This window comes from Silurus meridionalis, chromosome 2 (assembly GCF_014805685.1).
Source record: "Silurus meridionalis isolate SWU-2019-XX chromosome 2, ASM1480568v1, whole genome shotgun sequence".
Classification (NCBI taxonomy): domain Eukaryota; kingdom Metazoa; phylum Chordata; class Actinopteri; order Siluriformes; family Siluridae; genus Silurus; species Silurus meridionalis.
In genome coordinates this window covers 6,470,595-6,491,046 of record NC_060885.1, presented here as the reverse complement: position 1 = coordinate 6,491,046, position 20,452 = coordinate 6,470,595, and the positions used below count along the sequence as shown (strand labels likewise).

The 20,452-nt window shown below is 37.4% G+C and overlaps 1 protein-coding gene across 1 annotated transcript; it reads right to left on the bottom strand.

The window, feature by feature from the left end:
• Positions 1 to 2,834: 2,834 nt before the first annotated feature.
• On the bottom strand, positions 2,835 to 18,615 carry LOC124402098 (von Willebrand factor A domain-containing protein 7-like). The gene is made up of 16 exons (XM_046874769.1): positions 18,439 to 18,615; positions 18,086 to 18,294; positions 17,718 to 17,990; positions 17,262 to 17,355; positions 15,820 to 15,933; positions 15,530 to 15,710; positions 12,738 to 12,907; positions 12,471 to 12,583; positions 10,768 to 10,884; positions 10,366 to 10,581; positions 6,997 to 7,129; positions 6,721 to 6,873; positions 6,519 to 6,611; positions 6,149 to 6,417; positions 5,361 to 5,654; positions 2,835 to 4,113 (listed from the first exon to the last, which is right to left on the bottom strand). Exons 2-16 carry the CDS (start codon positions 18,284 to 18,286, stop codon positions 3,661 to 3,663), a joined length of 2,874 nt encoding a protein of 957 aa, XP_046730725.1. The 5' UTR covers positions 18,287 to 18,294; positions 18,439 to 18,615; the 3' UTR covers positions 2,835 to 3,660.
• Positions 18,616 to 20,452: the final 1,837 nt, after the last annotated feature.

Sequence of the window (20,452 nt, the reverse complement as noted above, 5' to 3'; positions counted from 1 at the left end):
TGCAGCATTCTAATTCATTCCAAATGTGTTCAGGGTCTAGTTCAGAACTTTATAGACGGCCACTCAAGATCTTCTACTACAATCAATGTAAAGCATATGTTCATTGAGTGCATCCAAAGGCATCCAATACAATGTGTCTCTGACTTTGTGGTAACAGTTTGGGAAAGAACTACAGTTGTGTTCAAAATTATTCAACCCCTAATGCTGTAAATGGTTTTAGGGAATTTAGTGTACATTTGTAATTGTATTCAGAATGAAATCCTACAAGGACTTCTTAAAGAACCATATGCAACTAAAATGACATCAATTAGTTTTGTAATACAGTAGTAAATGTTTCTTTTGTGAATTCTTCATTGACATAATTATTCAACCCCTTAAAGACTACCACTCTGAAGAACAGAGGTTCAATGAAGTGTTTTCAATCAGGTATTGAAAACACCTGTGGATATCAGGGAGCAGCAATAAAGCCTAATAAGCACCAATTAGGCAGCTTTAAAATGACTGTGATACTCAGCTCCTTCTAGACATTTACTGGTGTGGTTACAAACATGGTGAGGTCAAGAGAATGGTCCAGGAAGACAAGAGAACAGGTGATTACTCTTCACAGGAAGGGCAATGGCTATAAGAAGATTGCAAAGATGTTAAACATACCAAGAGACACCATAGGAAGCATCATTCGCAAATTCAAGGCAAAGGGCACTGTTGAAACGCTACCTGGTCGTGGCAGAAAGAAGATGCTGACTTCGACTGCTGTGCGCTACCTGAAGCGTAGAGTGGAGAAAAGTCCCCGTGTGACTGCTGAGGAACTGAGAAAAGATTTGTCAGATGTGGGTACTGAAGTTTCTGCTCAGACAATACGGCGCACCCTGCGTAATGAAGGCCTCCATGCCAGAACTCCCAGGCGCACCCCCTTGCTGTCCCCAAAGAATAAGAAGAGTCGACTGCAGTATGCCAAAAGTCATGTGGACAAACCACAGAAGTTTTGGGATAGTGTTCTGTGGACTGATGAAACAAAATTAGAACTGTTTGGGCCCATGGATCAACGCTATGTTTGGAGGAGGAAGAACAAGGCCTATGAAGAAAAGAACACCTTGCCTACTGTGAAGCATGGCGGGGGGTCAATCATGCTTTGGGGCTGTTTTGCTTCTGCAGGTACTGGGAAGCTTCAGCGTGTGCAAGGTACCATGAATTCTCTTCAGTACCAGGAGATATTGGATGACAATGTGATGCAGTCCGTCACAAACCTGAGGCTTGGAAGACGTTGGACCTTTCAACAGGACAATGATCCCAAGCATACCTCCAAGTCCACTAGAGCATGGTTGCAGATTAAAGGCTGGAACATTTTGAAGTGGCCATCGCAGTCACCAGACTTAAATCCGATTGAGAACCTCTGGTGGGACTTAAAGAAAGCAGTTGCAGTGCAAGCCTAAGAATGTGACTGAACTGGAGGCTTTTGCCCATGATGAATGGGCGAAGATACCCGTAGATCGCTGCAAGACACTTGTGTCAAGCTATGCTTCACGTTTAAAAGCTGTTATAACTGTAAAAGGATGTTGTACTAAGTACTAAGATTGAATGTCACTTGGGGGTTGAATAAAACTGATAATGATGTGAGCTCAGAAAAGACATTTGTGGTTATTTCATTATAAATGTTTGTCTGACCTACACGTGCCTCTTTGATTTAATTGTAAGCAGGATGACTGAATGATCATAATCAATGTCAAACCGACCAAAACAATCAATTTCAGTGGGGGTTGAATAATTTTGAACACAACTGTACATATGGCTGGAAAATATTTTAGCTTACTACAACGTTATGTTATGTTTTGGACACTAGAGGTCTCTATTGCACTTTTATGTGATTTCTTCATTTCCTCAGTGTGTTTAAGTGGTGCAAAAGCCAGGCTTTGTGCGTTTTAAGAGGATCCTTAAAGCTTCAGATTTGATTAGTTTTCAGATGAGAATGCTCCATGTATTGGATTTCCATCATTGAAATGTTTTGACTAAACTTTGTGGCCAACCTTTTTTGTGTTTGTTTGTTTATCTGGATTTTCATTCACGTTTTTGGACCCTTTAGTCTGGCTCACTGAGAGAGTGTTTGCCAACCACAGTTTGAATCCCCAACATTACAACATTCTCATATGAGTTAAAATGATCCCTTACAAAGGCCAGTGGTAATAATTTTCCTTTCAGAGTAAAATGCTTACATTTATGGCATACATCGTTATCTAGAGCAAATTACAGTGAGCAGATGGGGTTTAGGGTCTTACTCTAGGCTCATGATCTTCCAATCTAAAGCCTGATGCCTTTACCAATGAGCTACCACATTCCTCCTCTTGTGTTATTTAGTCTGATGGAGTATTAACCTTTCCATGACTATCATAAATTTGTGCACCTCTCATTTCTATCTAGCAACCTACTGTACAATAAGGTTAATGCAATTTTATTTCTGAACAATGTAGCGAGCTAATGCATTTTAGTGCTGGGATTTGAATTTATGACCACCTTATCCAAAGTCCAATGCCTTAACCACTGAGGCTACCACCTCCCATAATACTAGCTTCTGTTAAATGTTATATAAAACTGTTAAATTAAATGTTAAATTGGCTAAAAGGGTTTGTTTGAGGCCAAACATGGATTTTGGTATTAGCTGAGATTCCTTATGAATTCAGTAATTGCTAAGGCATTTCCAAAATAAAGGCACATCAGTGTTCATAGCTTTTTTGTAGTTTAATTTATGCCAATCGAAAGGGGAAAAATGAACAAAAAAAAGAAAGTTTAATTTAGTATATATATATAATACATACAGTACTGTATTTCTATAGATGCCTATAAATCAATCTTTGTCTACCAGTTTAATGATTTACTTATCAACTCTAAATCCCTTTTTTAGTACCAGCACCTGATCCATCTTAAAAATAAAAAATATAAACATGTACATTTTTAAATGAAAGCTTTATTAATAAAACCTTCTAATCCTGTATTACATATGAGCATAATAAACTGTAACAGCAAAAGACTCAAAGATTTTACCCTGATTGATATTCCCTAGTATTTGCAGAATAAAATAAAATACAATTTAGATTCTGATTCTTAAAGATATAAGTCACTGATAGTCAATCACAGAGAAATTAGTGATTTGAAACAAATAGCAAAACTTCATTTAATGCCATTAGGTAAATAACAGACCATCAGCATTTCCTCTCAGGTTTGATTGATTTTTCTGATTGCTTGCTTTTAATCATAAATACACTATATGGGCAAAAGTTTGTCAGCACCTGACCACAATCATTTGTAGACAACTGATTTTTGAGTGTTTTTGTGGAGACTTGTGCTCATTCAGCCACAAGAGTGGATGTAAAGATACTGATATTGAGTGAGGAAGCCTTGGATGCAGTCAGTGTTCCAATTCTCAAACCCATGTAAGGCATATCTTTATAGAACTAGATTTGTGCTTGGAGCATTGCCATACTGTGACAGGTTTGGGTTTACTAGTTCAATTGAAGGTAATATTTTACGCCACCTCATCCGAATACATCCTATACAGTTGTATGCGTTCAACTATCAGATCTCCTAATACGTTTGTCCATACAGTATATATTAAACTGATTTAAATTTCGATTAATGTTGTTGTTTTTTTTCCTTGAGCTGCATAAAAAGCTATAAAACTCCCATATTTAACCGAAGGAAGACCAAGAGAAACAGGCAACATTCTACACCATTGGTGCTGGCTCGGTTAGTGGTACCACTTGTCGTTGATGTACTTTTAGTTGTGGTAATAGTGGTGGTTTCGTTTGCCATTACGGGAGATGCAGCTCTTGAAGTCGTATAGCAGGTAGCAACATTTCCCTCTGCATCCACAGCAACCAGTTCCAGGTCTGAGGAACAGCAGGAGGAGCTGTAGATGACCATAGTGACGTTCACACCTGTGTCATTGAGCACAGTGGTGGTGCTGAGGTTGCCATTTCCATAGAGGACTCTCACATTCTCAACACCTGATCCACTTCTATCAGTCACGTTGGCAGTGAGGTACCATGTGGAGAGGTTACAGTTGCCTGAACAGTTAGCATTCAGGTTAACGGCCTCACATACTGGAGGAGTAAAATCTGTTACCTTAGATATGGAGAAAAACAGTTTATTTACAAGACAATTTGCCACACATTATCTGTGAAATGTTGACGTAACATGTATTTCAGCCACAAGAATTTTGCATTTTAAAGTCTTGGTACCACAAAAGAAACCATTAAGATGAAATTTCATGTGCTTGTAGCATAAAAGCATCAACCCGTTTCCAGGTTAGAAACTATTAGAACTACTAGAATTATTTAGAGTTATGTCTGTTGCAAATTTTGATGTGCTATTACTGTATTAAATTACTATTAAAGTCTACATAAGTAAAATCACACTGGTTTGCAATGTTTTGGTTTCCTTCATAATTTCTCGTGTACCAGATAAATTTTGTGACGCTGATCCCAGAAACAGCTTAAAAAAAAGTTTTTTGGGAAACATATGGGATATGGAAACCCATCTCTATGGAAGCCTGTTTCCGCCACAAAAAAAATGGGTTAGGGTTATTGCGAGTTTATATCTGGCAATTCTGATTTTTTTTCTTAGAACTGCCAGATATAAAGTCAGAATTGCGAGATGCGAATTACGCATTATTACTTTATAATTCTGAAAAAAGTCAGAATTGTGAGATAAAAATAATTGCAGTAACCTTTTTCTTTCTTTTTATTTATTTATTTATTTATTTATTTATTTATTTTTTTGGTGGCTGAAACAGGCTTCTATAATTTACACCACAGACTTGCTTACCAAAAATAATGCAACAAAATCGTTCCTATTATGTATCTTGGAGTGTGTTCAGGCATGCCCGATTGCACCTTTAAGACTATGACTTGTGTCCATGACAATACATCCCAATACCTGGCAGCAGCATTGAGTAGCAGCTGTAGTAATTCTAACCTTCTTTATTGAGTTCAAAGGCTGTAAATTTAACTGTATATCAATTCTGAAATGTCGGAGACACCTTTGGCAAGTTTTTATAAAAGGCAGGTACTTCACCCGATTGTTTGGGGAAACAAACTCTCTGAATGTAAATCCTTTATTCATGCTGAGGAAGGATGTTTTGTTTTGTCGAAGTAAATCTTAATAAAGTTAAATTATCTAGTTTCTTGCATATAAACAAAAGGATCATGCATGTGTGTCTCACAACTAAAATAAAATACTGATGTTTCCAAATTCTTTTCCACAGGCACTGTATATTCTAATAATAATCTGACAACACATTAATTTTTAATTTTTAATTTTTCTAAAAAATTAAGAAATCCTGGAATGCTAAATGTAATATAAATAATTACCGGAGCTATAACAGCAATGCGCAGCACAGCATAGTTGGAGTCGCTTCCACCAGGTGCTTCAGCCTGTATTGTCAGAGTGACATCAGTTCCAGAGGAAGCAGTATTAGGTACAGTCAGAGTTACTGTGCCATTCGTGCTGTCCCCACTATTGACAGTTATAGATGTATTGTAGCGAGTGTCGAAGTTTTGATCATTGTTGACACTGATAGTAAAATTTCCTCCAGAGCCATTGGTTGCCACTGTGAACGGCAGAATCAGTTGCTTTCCTGGTTCTGCTGTTCCAACAGGTTGAGTCTTACGTTGGAAAGAAAGTAAATACAGACAATAAATATAAGTACACAAAGAAAGTTAAGCAAATTAGATTTTGCAAACTTTGCACATTAACAGTTTTTTAAGGGCGTCGCTCAAGGGCTGAAGAGTGGCAGGTTGGTATTGCCGGGACTTGAACTCACCACCTCCAGATACAAACTCCAAAGCCATAGCAGCTTAGCTGTGTGCTTGATACATATGATTCAGGACACTTATGGAATGTGTTGCAATTTTGCAAATTGACTCTCCAGTATATTGCAATTATGCCTTTTTGTTTAAAATTGTAAAAGCAATCTTAATTATAATTAGAGGAGTAAAATTACCTACGAGATGGAAAAAACTTTAAAATCTATGCAAATGTTGATTAATTAGTGTTACACATTGATAACCTTTGTTATTATTATTATTATTATTATTAGTTATTGTAGTAGTAATGGTAATAGTGGTGGTAGCAGTAATACATTTGGGAATTTTCTTACCATAATGGTCACAGTTGATGTTTGGAACTGAGTTGGTGTCTGTCTCTGAAAGGTGTTGCCTAAAGATCTTGTAGAACTGAGCTGTCCAACTACACCCACCGTAAACTCTCCCGCTGGGATGCCGTTAAAGGTCACCAAGTACTGTCCACTGGATACCTCTTCTAGTGTCCCATTTACTGAGTTTGAATTTGAAGCTTGGATCAGAGACACCTCTGTTGGCCTCACGTTGTCCACACCAACCATGGTCACCAACAAGGTGATATTATTGTCTGAATGAAAGTAGAAGCATAAATATATGAATGTTTCAAAAACAAGTTTATTTATGACATTAATTATAATAACTTTATTTATGACTTAGTTTTTCACTTACTTGCTGCAGGCCTGCTGTTTAATACAGTATAGCTTGGATGAGGCCCTTGGGACAATTCAATGAATTCAAAAAGGAAGTCAACGTCGCTTTGACCTGAATAAAATATAAAATAGAAATGACTCACAATTAACATTTTTGTAATTCCCATATTTTATTTATTCACAACAAGGCAGGAACTAGCTACAAAAGGAACTCATTTTACCAACAACTTTGATGGTGTAGGACTGTGTTGAATTAATACTGAAGAGCCACTCTCCAGTCTGCTCTGTGATACTTGGTTGCACTTTATGGAAATTACCAACTTTCTGAATGATTCCCAAACTGCCAATGAGTTCAGTGCTGCTCTGTGAGACTCCTGGTTTAGAGAATAGTATCATTACAAACCTTAGAATGGTACTGTAATATATTAAATGTTAATTATTTGATCATTGTTGTGGTCTCAGAACAAGATTATGACTTAATATAACAATTTATACACCTGAAGGACTGGTGATGTTGTAATACGGTGAGCTGCCAGTGATGTAAATTGTCAGGTTTTTCACAGAAGAATCCACAAAGACTGGGAAGTTTTCAGGCTTGCCTGGGTTTCTAATCGCTTGAAAAATAATGACCTGAAAAATACAGAAAACTTAGGATACTCATTACACATATGCTGAGACAGTTCTGGCATGTGTGCTGAAATATATGATACTGATACATAGTTCTCTACATTACATAGTTCAAAAATACAATTCAATTAAATTAAAAACAAAGCATCAGCATTCAAAGTACAAGTAACATGGATTCTTTTATTACATAACTAAATACCAAAATAGGATTTATAATCTATATTCAGTAGTTTTGAGAGTCTCTGATGCTGATTTTTGTTCTTACCAAACTAGAGCACTATTAATATACTATATATATATATATATATATATATATATATATATATATATATATATATATATATATATATATATATATACAGTGAGGAAAATAAGTATTAGAACACCCTGCTATTTGCAAGTTCTCCCACTTAGAAATTATGGAGGGGTCTGAAATTGTCATCATAGGTGCATGTCCACTGTGAGAGACATAATCTAAAAAAAAAATCTAGAAATCACAATGTATGATTTTTTAACTATTTATTTGTATGATACAGCTGCAAATAAGTATTTGAACACCTGAGAAAGTCAATGTTAATATTTGGTACAGTAGCCTTTGTTTGCAATTACAGAGGTCAAACGTTTCCTGTAGTTTTTCACCAGGTTTGCACACACTGCAGGAGGGATTTTGGCCCACTCCTCCACACAGATCTTCTCTAGATCAGTCAGCTCGTCCTGTCGCTGAGAAACACAGAGTTTGAGCTCCCTCCAAAGATTCTCTATTGGGTTTAGGTCTGGAGACTGGCTAGGCCACGCCAGAACCTTAAAATGCTTCTTACAGAGCCACTCCTTGGTTATCCTGGCTGTGTGCTTCAGGTCATTGTCATGTTGGAAGACCCAGCCTCGACCCATCTTCAATGCTCTAACTGAGGGAAGGAGGTTGTTCCCCAAAATCTCACAATACATGGCCCCGGTCATCCTCTCCTTAATACAGTGCAGTCGCCCTGTCCCATGTGCAGAAAAACACCCCCAAAGCATGATGCTACCCCTCCATGCTTCACAGTAGGGATGGTGTTCTTGGGATGGTACTCATCCTTCTTCTTCCTCCAAACACGTTTAGTGGAATTATGACCCAAAAGTTCTATTTTGGTCTCATCTGACCACATGACTTTCTCCCATGACTCCTCTGGATCATCCAAATGGTCATTGGCAAACTTAAGACGTGCCTGAACATGTGCTGGTTTAAGCAGGGGAACCTTCCGTGCCATGCATAATTTCAAACCATGACGTCTTAGTGTATTACCAACAGTAACCTTGGAAACGGTGGTCCCAGCTCTTTTCAGGTCATTGACCAGCTCCTCCCGTGTAGTTCTGGGCTGATTTCTCACCTTCCTTAGGATCATTGAGACCCCACGTGGTGAAATCTTGCATGGACCCCAGTCCGAGGGAGATTGACAGTCATGTTTAGCTTCTTTCATTTTCTAATGATTGCTCCAACAGTGGACCTTTTTTCACCAAGCTGCTTGACAATTTCCCCATAGCCCTTTCCAGCCTTGTGGAGGTGTACAATTTTGTTTCTAGTGTCTTTGGACAGCTCTTTGGTCTTGGCCATGTTAGTAGTTGGATTCTTACTGACTGTATGGGGTGGACAGGTGTCTTTATGCAGCTAACGACCTCAAACAGGTGCATCTAATTTAGGATAATAAATGTAGTGGAGGTGGACATTTTAAAGGCAGACTAACAAGTCTTTAAAGGTCAGAATTCTAGCTGATAGACAGGTGTTCAAATACTTATTTGCAGCTGTATCATACAAATAAATAGTTTAAAAATCATATATTGTGATTTCTGAATTTTTTTTTTTTTAGATTATGTCTCTCACAGTGGACATGTAACTACGATGACAATTTTAGACCCCTCCATGATCTCTAAGTGGGGGAACTTGCAAAATAGCAGGGTGTTCAAATGCTTATTTTCTTCACTGTGTATATATATATATATATATATATATATATATATATATATATATATATATATATATACACCTGTGTAGCATCTCTGCATGCAGGACAAAGTTAGTAATGACGTATGTTTCGTTTCTGGCTCTTTTCTCGTCGTGCTGGATGTTCATACTACAGAGACTGTCTCTAACATCAGCCTGTAAAGTTGTGAGTGTTTTGCTAATATTCTTCATATTTTTTACATTGTTTATGATATTGCATATATTATATTTGTTAAGCTTTATTATGATAATGAGGAAGCTTAAGCTGTTTATGTGCCTCATACTCTGTTTGCGGCCATCGTTCTTTAGGCGGCAGATCATACCTTTAGAGGGTTATTTCTATTGTTTATTCTTACTGGTTTATACTAAAGTATGTGGAAGTTAGGTTTGATTTTCAGTTATCTACTTTTGTTTATTTACTTTTTGCAGAGAATTATCTCTGATACAAACCTAATATAAATATGGTGACCACTGCACAAAAAAAGAAGTGAAAACTGAAGTGGTTAACATTAATAAAAGAACTGGTCTTTGGTGGGCAATCCACAGCAACATACTGTATATACACACCAGCCAGGCATAACATTATAAAATTTTAAACGGTGAAGTGAATAATGCTAATATTTTTGTCATCATGGCACCTGTTAGTGTGTAGGATTTATCAGGCAGCAAGTGAACATTTTGTCCTCAAAGTTGGCGTGTTAGAAGCAAGAAAAATGGGCAAGCGTTAGGATTTAAGCGAGTTTGAAAAGGTTTAAATAGTGATGTCTAGAAAACTGAGTCAGAGCATCTCCAAAACTGCAGCTCTTGCCGGATGGTCCCGGTCTGCAGTGGTCAGAATCTCAGAATCTATCAAAAGTGGTCCAAGGAAGAAACAGTGTTAAACAAGTGAAAGGGTCATGGACGGCCGAGGCTCATTGTAACTAAAACAGAAACGTACAGCGATACATGCTCTTTGCAGATAAGATTGTTCACCCCTGCAGTTGATTGCATTGTTCACTAATGTGGGCAAAATGAGGAGGATAAACTAGCTGGAATGATTTCTGTGTGCTTTGGGATTAAGCAAAAGAAAAGCAGAATACTATAACTATAAAAACAAACAAAAAACTTTTAGTGATGTTCCTTTAGTCATCTTCACTAACATCCACTGAATTATTCAGAGATACAGCATATATACAGCCCAGTGAAGCAGAAATATACCCTAAAATGGCTGCCAATTCAAGTGATGTTTGACCATAATTGTTTATATTTTTTCTTTGTTTACCAGTGTAGATCTGGAGATAGCTGCAATAATATCTGTAGCTTGAGACAGTGTTCCTTTGGTGACCTCAATAGCCTGTCCTCCAGAGGCCTCCGCCAGGTCTTTATAGACCTTATTAAGCACATTTACAACCCGAGTTGAGACTTGCTGTTGGCCATCTACAGGCACTGCACTCCTGCGACGCCGAAAACTAAAGCCGTTAGTTAGCATGAAGGTCACCTTCAGATTGGAAAAGAAATAAAATTATATAAGGACTTTGTATACATAATCTAATTTATATAGTTTAAATGATTAGTATTGATCAATAATCAATAAATAATCAATGTTTGATCATTTACATTTGTTTTAATTCTCCAATATCTTGTGTCTATATGCATCCTATGTGTAACATTTGCATGCACTCACTTTGGACTTTGTTCTCTCAATTAGTGCTCGCACAGTGCTCGTCAACTCTTTATCTTTTGCATCAGCATCAGTGAAAACAAAAATGTCCATCTGCGGTGGAGATCCAGTGAGGGCAAGCTGGAACAAAATTGATGCGTGTACTTGGTTAAGATGGTCTAAAAAACATTAGGTAACACTATAAAATAACAGGGCATAAATAAGCATGTACTTATATGTAGAATAGAATAGAATAGACTTTATTTGTCACATTCACATTACATTATCCCAACTTGCTCAGCCATGATACGGCGCCCCTGGAGCACAGAGGGTTAAGGTCCTTGCTCAAGGGCCCAAGAGTGGCAGCTTAGTGATACCGGGGCCTGAACCCCCGACCTTTCCGATCAGTAACCCAGCGCCTTAACCACTGGGGCTACCACTCCCATGTAAACTAAATGTTTTTTTATTATGAACTAATGATGAGTTAAGGCATATACTAACCAAGAATTAACCTTAACTTCATCACAAATCACATGAATTCATGTGTGAACAACAGCTACCTTAATTAAGTTACTACATGTTTGTTAATTAATGTATTAATTAACACTTTAGCTTAAGCTAAATGTAATTTGCTTTATGAGAAAGTATATGAATTAAAAGTGCACTATTTAAAATACATTAGAAACATTATGAATTATTCTCCTCATGGAAAGTATTGTCTGCTTAATAAATACATGTTAGTGTGGTACTTCACCCATAAGGACAATGGAGCAGTGCCTTGGGGCCCAGGCCAGTGTAACCCCTCACGGTGGGTAGATTTGACGAGAAAGGTATGAATAATCAGGTAAAAACAGGTGTTTATTATTGTGCCTTTGTGTGTTTGACGAGGAGGATAATTCAGCACCATCCAGTGATGTTTAAAATGTTTTTTAAATAGTGCACTTTTAATTAATATTCTTTCTCATAGCGCAAGTTACATTAATTAACAAACATGTACTAATGTAATTAAGGTAGTCATTGTTCACATATGAATTTATGTACCTTATAGTGTAGTTATGGTTAGTTCTTGATTAATATATGCTTTAATTCATCATTAGTTCATAATAAAGTACCAGTTAGTTAACATATTAGTACATGCTTATTTATATACTGTTATTGTAATGTGTTACCAAATATTATAAGACGAGGAATTAGAACAGGAATTTTAATTGATTGTCTAAATGGTTTAAATCTATAGATTGAGCTAATTTAACACTTTGTAGCTACCATGATTTAGTTTTTATATAAATATCTGAATTGAATCAAATAAATGTGACAGTGTGTTTATGATGTAGAGGACAATTTCTGATTGTGAAGTTGAAAGTGAATGTACATGTAAAAAACAACAAACAGACATGTCCCCTTGTGAATGTTCAGGTTTTTAATTTTATATCTGTAATGTAATTGTACTGGATTTTTGGTGAAAATCATCAAACCTACTTCATTACCTTAACATGACTTTGAACACAGCTGAAGGTACGTTTTAGATTTTTTTAACTGCTAGACTGTACAGAAAAGATAAAACTTAAAAAAACAAAAATCAACTTTGTGATTAAAACTAAAACTGTATATATTTTCAAAAACAAAAGCAGACCTATTAATTCAAATATACAGTATAACAGTAAACAAAAACTCGACAAAAAGAACACCCAACCACAGAATAGTGTATTACTGTATCATACGCATACCTGGAGTCCTGACAAACTCATTTCAGGAGCATCTCCTCCACCATTAGCTGTAAGTGCATTCAGTTTCTTTTTAAATACGATAGGATCAGTAGTTCTTGTAAGTGGTCCAAAATCTGAAAGAAGAAGACAGTAATTTCATTAATTAACTTCACAAAAGTGGAGCTTTCACAACATTAACTACTATATAACTACAGAATTATTAATTAATACAAAAATAGACACAATTGTCTATTTCCTGTTAAATTGCATCAAAGGAATCAAACTTACCAGGGTCATTAAATGGCACGAGGATATATTCTGAAGGTTGAGCTTCTGTGCCCGTTTTACTGTCAATGATAGATGAAGTAACTCGTCTGACCTCCGCAATGTCATCAGACATGCTGCCCGTGGTGTCAATAACAAAACACAGCACTGAAGACTGGGTGAGTCCCATCAATCTGATGGATGAAGAAAAAAAGTCTTATGCACATCAGAATCAGTATCAGAATCAGGTTTATTGGCCAAGTGTGTTGACACACACAAGAAATTTGGTTCCAGCTGTTAGTGACTTTCAAAAGTACAGACATATATAAAACCTATACATGACAAAACAGACAAGACAAGACAAAAACAGACAATGTGAGACAGTATAGACAGTGTGGGTAATAAAGATCAGTAATGTACATAAAGTGTGGGAGTGCAAATGACAGTATTGTGTGTCAGGTATGATAGTTTACTATAAAACTTTGTACAGTATATAGCAGCCATAGTGTGTGCAACATATACAGATAATGTGATTACTGACAGTTCTGTGCAGTACTTAGATAGATATGAGCATAGAATATAATTATGGTCAGTTGATTGCTTGGGGAAAGAAACTGTTCCTGTGTCTGGCAGTTTTGGTGAACAAAGTTCTGTAGCGCCTGCCAGAAGTGAGGAGCTAAAAGATGTGTCCAGGGTGTGAAGGGTCATTAATGATTTTTTCTGCCCGGTTTCTTTGGTACAAGTCCTGGAGAGTGGGCAGGGGAGCGCTAATGATTTTTTCTGCTGTTTTAACGGTTTTCTGCAGTCTGTTTCTGTCCTGTTTTGTTGCTGCTCCAATCCAGATGGTGATTGATGAGCACAGGACAGATTTAATGACTGCAGTATAGAACTGTATCAACAGCTCCTGTGGCAGACTGTACTTTCTTAACTGGCATAGAAAGTACATTCTCTGCTGGGCCTTTTTCAGAATCAAGTTTATGTTGGATTCCCATTTCAGGTCTTGGGAAATGGTAGTGCCCAGAAACTTGAAGTTCTCCACAGATGACACAGGGATGTTGGATATTGTGAGGGGGAGTAGTGTTGAAGGGTGTTTCCTAAAGTCCACTATCATTTCCACAGTTTTGAGTGTGTTTAGCTCAAGGTTGTTCTGACTGCACCATAGCACCAGCTGCTTCACCTCCTGCTCATATGCAGATTCGTCACCATCTTGGATGAGTCTGATGAGCGTGGTGTCATCTGCTAATTTCAGGAGTTTGACAGTTGGGTCACTTGATGTGCAGTCATTCGTATAAAGGGAGAATAGCAGTGGGGAAAGGACACATGCCTGAGGAGCACCAGTGCTGACTGTCTGAATACCGGAGGTAACACCTCCCAGTCTCACCTGTTGTTTCCTGCCTGTCAGGAAGCTGGTGATCCATTAACAGATGGCAGGGGGTATATTAAGGTTTAGGAGTTTGGACTGGCGAAATCCCGGAATTATTGTATTGAAAGCTGAACTAAATTTAACAAACAGAATATGGTCATATGTTCCTGGGCAGTCAAGGTGTTGCAAAATGTAGTTTAGCCCCATGGTGACTATAGTCGGTATGCAAACAGATGTCAGAGCGACAGGCCTGTAGTCATTCAGTCCAGTAATGGAGAGTTTCTTGGGGCCCGGGATGATTGGCGAGAGTTTAAAGCAGGAGGGGACCTCACACAACTCCCGTGATCTGTTGAAGATATAGGTGCAGATGGGAGCCAGTTGGTCAGCACATGCTTTGAGACAGGAGGGAGAGACACTGTCTGGGCCAGGAGCTTTCCTTGTCTTCTGTCTCTGAAAGAGCCGATACACATCCTCTTCACAAATCGTGAGCGCAACTTGAGTGCTGGGAGAAGTTGTAAGAGGGGTTCCCAGAGGTGTGATGGGGGCAGACATTGGGCTGGGTTGGATGAGAGGTGTGAAGATATTGTTCTCAAACCTGCAGTAGAAGGTGTTGAGGTCGTCAGCCAAGTCTCTGTTTGCTTCAGTGGGGAGGGGTGGTCTCCTGTAGTTTGTGATATTTTGCAGGCCTTTCCACACTGATGCAGGGTCGTTAGCTGAAAACCTGCTTTTCAGCTTTTCAGAGTAGCTTCTTTTGGCTATTCTGATCTTTTTTGTCAGTTGGTTCCTGGCCTGCTTGTACAGGTCTTTTCCTCCCCTCTGTAGGCATCTTTCTTGGCATGTCAAAGTTTTTTTCAGTTTGGCTGTGAACCATGGCTTGTTGTTACTGAACTTGCAGAAGGTTTTGGTTGGCACACACATGTCTTCACAAAAACTGATGTAGGATGTCACAGTGTCAGTCAGCTCATCCAGGCTGTCAGTTCCAGCTTCAAAGACACTCCAATCAGTGCAGTCAAAGCAGTCTTGTAGTTCCTGCTTTGCTTTACTGGTCCATCTCTTTACTGTTTTGACTACAGGCTTAACAGATTTTAGTTTCTGCCTGTATGTTGGAATAAGATGAACCAAGCAGTGATCAGAGTTCCCTAAAGCTGCCCGGGGTACAGAGCGATATGCATCCTTAAGAATGGTGTAGCAGTGATCCAGTGTGTTTTTCTCTCTTGTCAGACAGTTAATATGTTGCCTACAGTACAGTACAGTTGCCTACAGTAATACTGAGCAGATAAACTTAAATTGGCTGCTAAAGAGGAAGCAGAGGACATAACTGCAATTATGACTACTCAAAGAGGCAAACGCTCAAGCCACAGCTACTTAAACACTCAAGAACACTGTATATACAACATATGTGTGTGTTTGTTTAAATAATTTCTTAAATCTGGTTTTACACAATCTTTGATACCTAAGAAATTCAGAATCTCCAACTGATGCTCGAATGTCCTGCAGCAGTTCTTTGGTCGCAGCAGTGGCTACTGATGCCGCCTCAGAATGTAGATATCCGTGACTGGAGGTGGAAGAATCCTTATTTATTCCTCCCTGCCACCAACTTGATGGATCAGCAAGTCCTCCATGACTGCACTTCCCTTAAGATTAAATAAACAATTACATTTTTCATTGTGGTCGAAAAATCAGTATAAATAATAACTGGTATCTTTATCTGAAAAAATGGCCTTTAACTATTTACCGCATTACCTTTTGGTTTGGACAAACCAAAATATCCTGATGTTAATTTATTCTGTGTAATGACCACCTCCAGGATGTTTCCTATGCAGTCGCTACTACTGCACTTACTGCAGGTTTCAGAATCTGTCAAAACAGATACAAAATTGGTTTTGCATGAGATCAGACATTCAATAAAACTTGGGCTGTTTATATATTCTGTGTTGCACCACTTTTTGGATCAGTATGCCTTTATTTGTTACATGTACAGTACATAACAGTGCAGTAAAATTTTTTATTTTCCTTTTAATATGTTACGGAGTTGTTGTCAAAAACCAGTGTCAGCCATGGTCATTATAATGGTATTTGATTCATTGAAAACATTTTGCAATGTTTAATTCCACCTGGTGGTGTAGTCCACCTTTGCTTCCCAATTGCTAACATTCATTATGCTTATTTAACACAACAGACTAGGAGTTAGACAAGCACTCCCTCATACTGATTGAGAACACATCTGGTTTCCACGCTAACTAAAAATACATTAATTCAGTAGCTCTTTGCAAAGCATACGATTAGTTTGTCTTTATACCCCTGTTTATTCTAAGCCTTGTTATTGTGTCTGTCATGTATCCGGCCCTGTCATTCCTCCCACTCACCACCAGAGTGCGCCATGACCACTCAGACGGTGTCCTATCGGACTGCAGTTCCCTGAAGCCCCTGCGTAGGAAACCAATTCAGACTCCTCCCAGTTCCCAGCAGAAGGACTTTATAACACACACACACACACCCCTGTTTGACCTTGAACTGTTTACCACATCTTCTGATTGTTTGCTGCCTGCCTTGAGCATTGCTTGTTTTTTTTTGGTTTACCATTTTTGTCTATTCTTGTATATTACTGTTTGCTGTTGGCAACCCTGCCTGTTTCAACCTCTCTCTTAATAAAGCTTGCATTTGGATCCTTTACTCCGTTGTCACGCCAAGTCAACCTGTTACAGTCTGCCTACCTTGTAATTGACTATTTATTGAGTCTAGATTCTGATTCCTGTTTTGCCCTATCGATATTATTTGCTGATCTGCCCCACCCTTGTTTTTACCACAATATCTAGCACATTTTTAATTAGTCAGTGGACCTGCATTGATAAGATTAGTTGATGCCTTAAAAGTCTTTCATTGATATTATTACACATTTACTATTAATGTTGCTGCCTGACATCAACCTAGAGCTTGTTGACATAATAGTAGAAATAATCCCCATTCCAGGAATGAATTCCCGGCAACAAAATACAGAGTTAGACGGTCAAGTGAACCAGGATTCTTTAGCATTCTTTTGTATTTTCTGTTACTAAAATACCTTTTGCCTTTTCAAATGTATAATATTCAATAGCAAACACAAAGTGAACGGAATGTAATTCACATTCAACAAGAAAAACAGGTAAACACATAAACAGAGAAACACCTACACAGTGTTTATTTACCTGCTATGTTTTCAATAAGTGTGTCTGGTTTAATCAGATTGGAATATGGTTGTGTCTTTCCCAGTTCAATCCAGTTACTATGACTGTAGAAATCCTTAGAAAAATACATGAAAAAGGGTCAGAATTCCAACAAAATCACTGCATATTCAATTTAATTTCCATTTTTCAATCCAATGTTATTTTTATAATGCTTTTTACAATGGATATCGTCTCAAAGCAGCTTTGTGTATTAGAGTCTGATAATAATATATTACATTTACCCAGAATTACAAATTAAACTCATGTTTAAATAAACTAGTTCAATCTAGTAACAACTAGTGCAATCTTGTTTTAACTATTATAGAATGTAGTGTATTAACTTTCAATTTGTTAAAAAAAAAAAATTGAAAATGCTATATAATATCTTTAATATAGTAACTAACAATGCTGCTATTCTACAGTAACTTAATACCATACCTGCAAAGTGTGTAGAACTTTACCAAGTGCCTCTCTGGCAGTTTGATAGCTCTGCTTTTTCACACTGTATTTTACAACAGAGACTCCGTCTGTAATGAGTTTCCGTCCAGCTAAAAACATCTCATTGTCAAAATGGTAACTTGGAGTAAAAAAATTCCAAAAATCGACCCAGGCATTGTGATGATTTATCTTATTAAGGCTACTTTGAAAATCTTTGGCTGAATCGGACGAGTAACAGCTTTCTGCCACTGACTTCACCGTCAGCGGGTTTGGCTGCAATAAGAAAGACAGTCATATATACAAATACAGTCTTATAACAAATAACTTTATATATGAATTAATAATTACTATTAATATCAATAATTAACCATAACAAAATTCCAGCCCTTCTGGAGTGCTTGCGATCTGCACACATCGGCCGTTGTCTGTAAAACTGCAACTCGGGTTATGTCCTGGTGTGTCATTGGTTTTGTCAAAGCAGGCATAAAAGCCAGAGTCTGACTAGTCATGAGGATCATTATAAGATTTGGGTAGATCAGTGTACTGATGAGTAGATTTGTTTTAATCATTTTTAAAACTGTAAAAAAAAAAGAACTTGCCATAAATAACCTCAAAAATCATTTTTCTATAACTATCAATTATTCCAAACTACATTTCTTTATTACATACTTTAAGAAAAATGATACACATTCTAATCATAATTCCATCATATTAATCTTACCTTTAGATGCCTTGAGTGACTTTTCTGTTCTGAATATTCCTTTGTGTCTGTGTCCTAACTGTTCACATTTTTTGTACGCAAGCCACTCCCATTACCAGTGTCTACACATTACGATAAAATCTTGGTGTTTATCTAATTAAGAATGAGTTAATTAAACATATATTAATTTCATGCAAAAATCAGTGATGGCCTGCAATTTAGAGCCATTACTGAACTTATTGTCTCATTTGCGTGAATCTTTACAAGATATAACATTAAGACACAGGACTTTTTACATTTGCCAATACTTTGGCATTGGCAAAAGTATATGGAACACACAAACAAAAACTGAAAGTACATCTGTAGTGATGGAACAGGTAAAACGGGTAAGTTTAAACACCCACACCATTCATTCACTTACTGATACATCATAGATCAACCTTGCGTTCTGCCACTGCATAGCAAGTAGTATTTAGATTAGTTTTGACACTTATGTACATCCTCCAATCTGTTATTTAGAAACATTATAAACAATCTCCAATAAATATCCTACTGACATTAAATGATAACAAACCAATTCCTTTCTAAATATTTGAATACAAATTATATTCAAGAAATCTACTAATTACAGCACATCATGCAAAATATTTCATGCAAAATTTTTTATTTGTAATTATAATAAATAGTTGGTCCTTATTTTGCTGCCAAAACAGACTTGACCAATTGAGGCATGGACTCCTCTAGAACCCTGGAGGTGTGCTGTTGTACCAGGCACCAAGATGGTTTGCAGCATATACTTTAAGTCAAGTTGTGACTGTAAGTAGTAAGGTGTGGCCTCCATGGATCGGACTTGTTTGTCCATCACATCACACAGATGCTCGACTGGATTGAGATCTGGGAAATTTGCAGGCCAAGCCAACACCTCAAACTCTTTGTTGTGTTTTTCAAACCATTCCTGAACCATGTATGCTTTGTAGCAGGGCACCTTATCCTGCTGAAAGAGGCCACAGCTATCAGGGAGTGCCTCTTCCCTGAAAGGGTGTACATGGTCTGCAACAATTTTAGGTAGGTAGGACGTGTAAAAGTAAACATTTACATGAAAGTCCGGACCCGAGGTTTCCGAGCAGAACATTGACCAATGCATCACACTACCTATGCCAGCTTGCCTTCTTCCCATAGTGCATCCTGGTACCATGCGTTCCCCAGGTAAGTGACACACACACACACACACCCAGCCATCCACGTGATCATCAGACCAGGCCACATTCTTCAATTGCTCTGTGGTCCAGTTCTGATGCTCACTTGCCCATTGTTGCTTGTTAAGACAAAGAAAGAACCGTAATGAAAATGGAACGATTTTGAAATAAGGCTGTATTAAAAGTTCACCAGCTGTTAAGCCAAAGTAAGATAACCACAATGATTTACATGATATAAATAAGGGAAAGGGAAATTAAATATAAATAACTGATATAATTGATATAAGTAAACATACAAAAAGATTTTAATTTTGGTAAAGGAAACAACACACAGAGGCTGAACTATATACAAAAAAATTTAATAAGTTAAGCAGAAATAGAATAGCTATAATTAGAATAGTCACCAAATATACCTTGTCAATTTGGTAATACATACTAGTTATGTGGTTATGTTACAGTGTATTACTGAGCTGTGCATTAGTGCAGTTGAGAAGGACATCTTGTGTGACCTTCTCTCAGTGTTGGTACAGTTCAGATCAAGTTCAGTAACAACAGAGGACATGTTTAACAGCTGGTTGGGGTGTGTGTATACACTTCCATATTAAAATTATATTAGTTGTATAAATGCAACAATGAAAGAAAAACACTATAATAGAAGTGTAATATTACTGATAATAATTAAAATAGTAACGATGATTTTGATTTGAATGATTTTGGCAAAAAGTGTTTAGAGATGATATCAGATTTCAAAACAAGATGGCCAGCACTCTTCAGTGTGCATGAGGTAAGTGAAACAACATACTCCTTTTTGTTAGAGGATTTAGAATACAATGAACAGA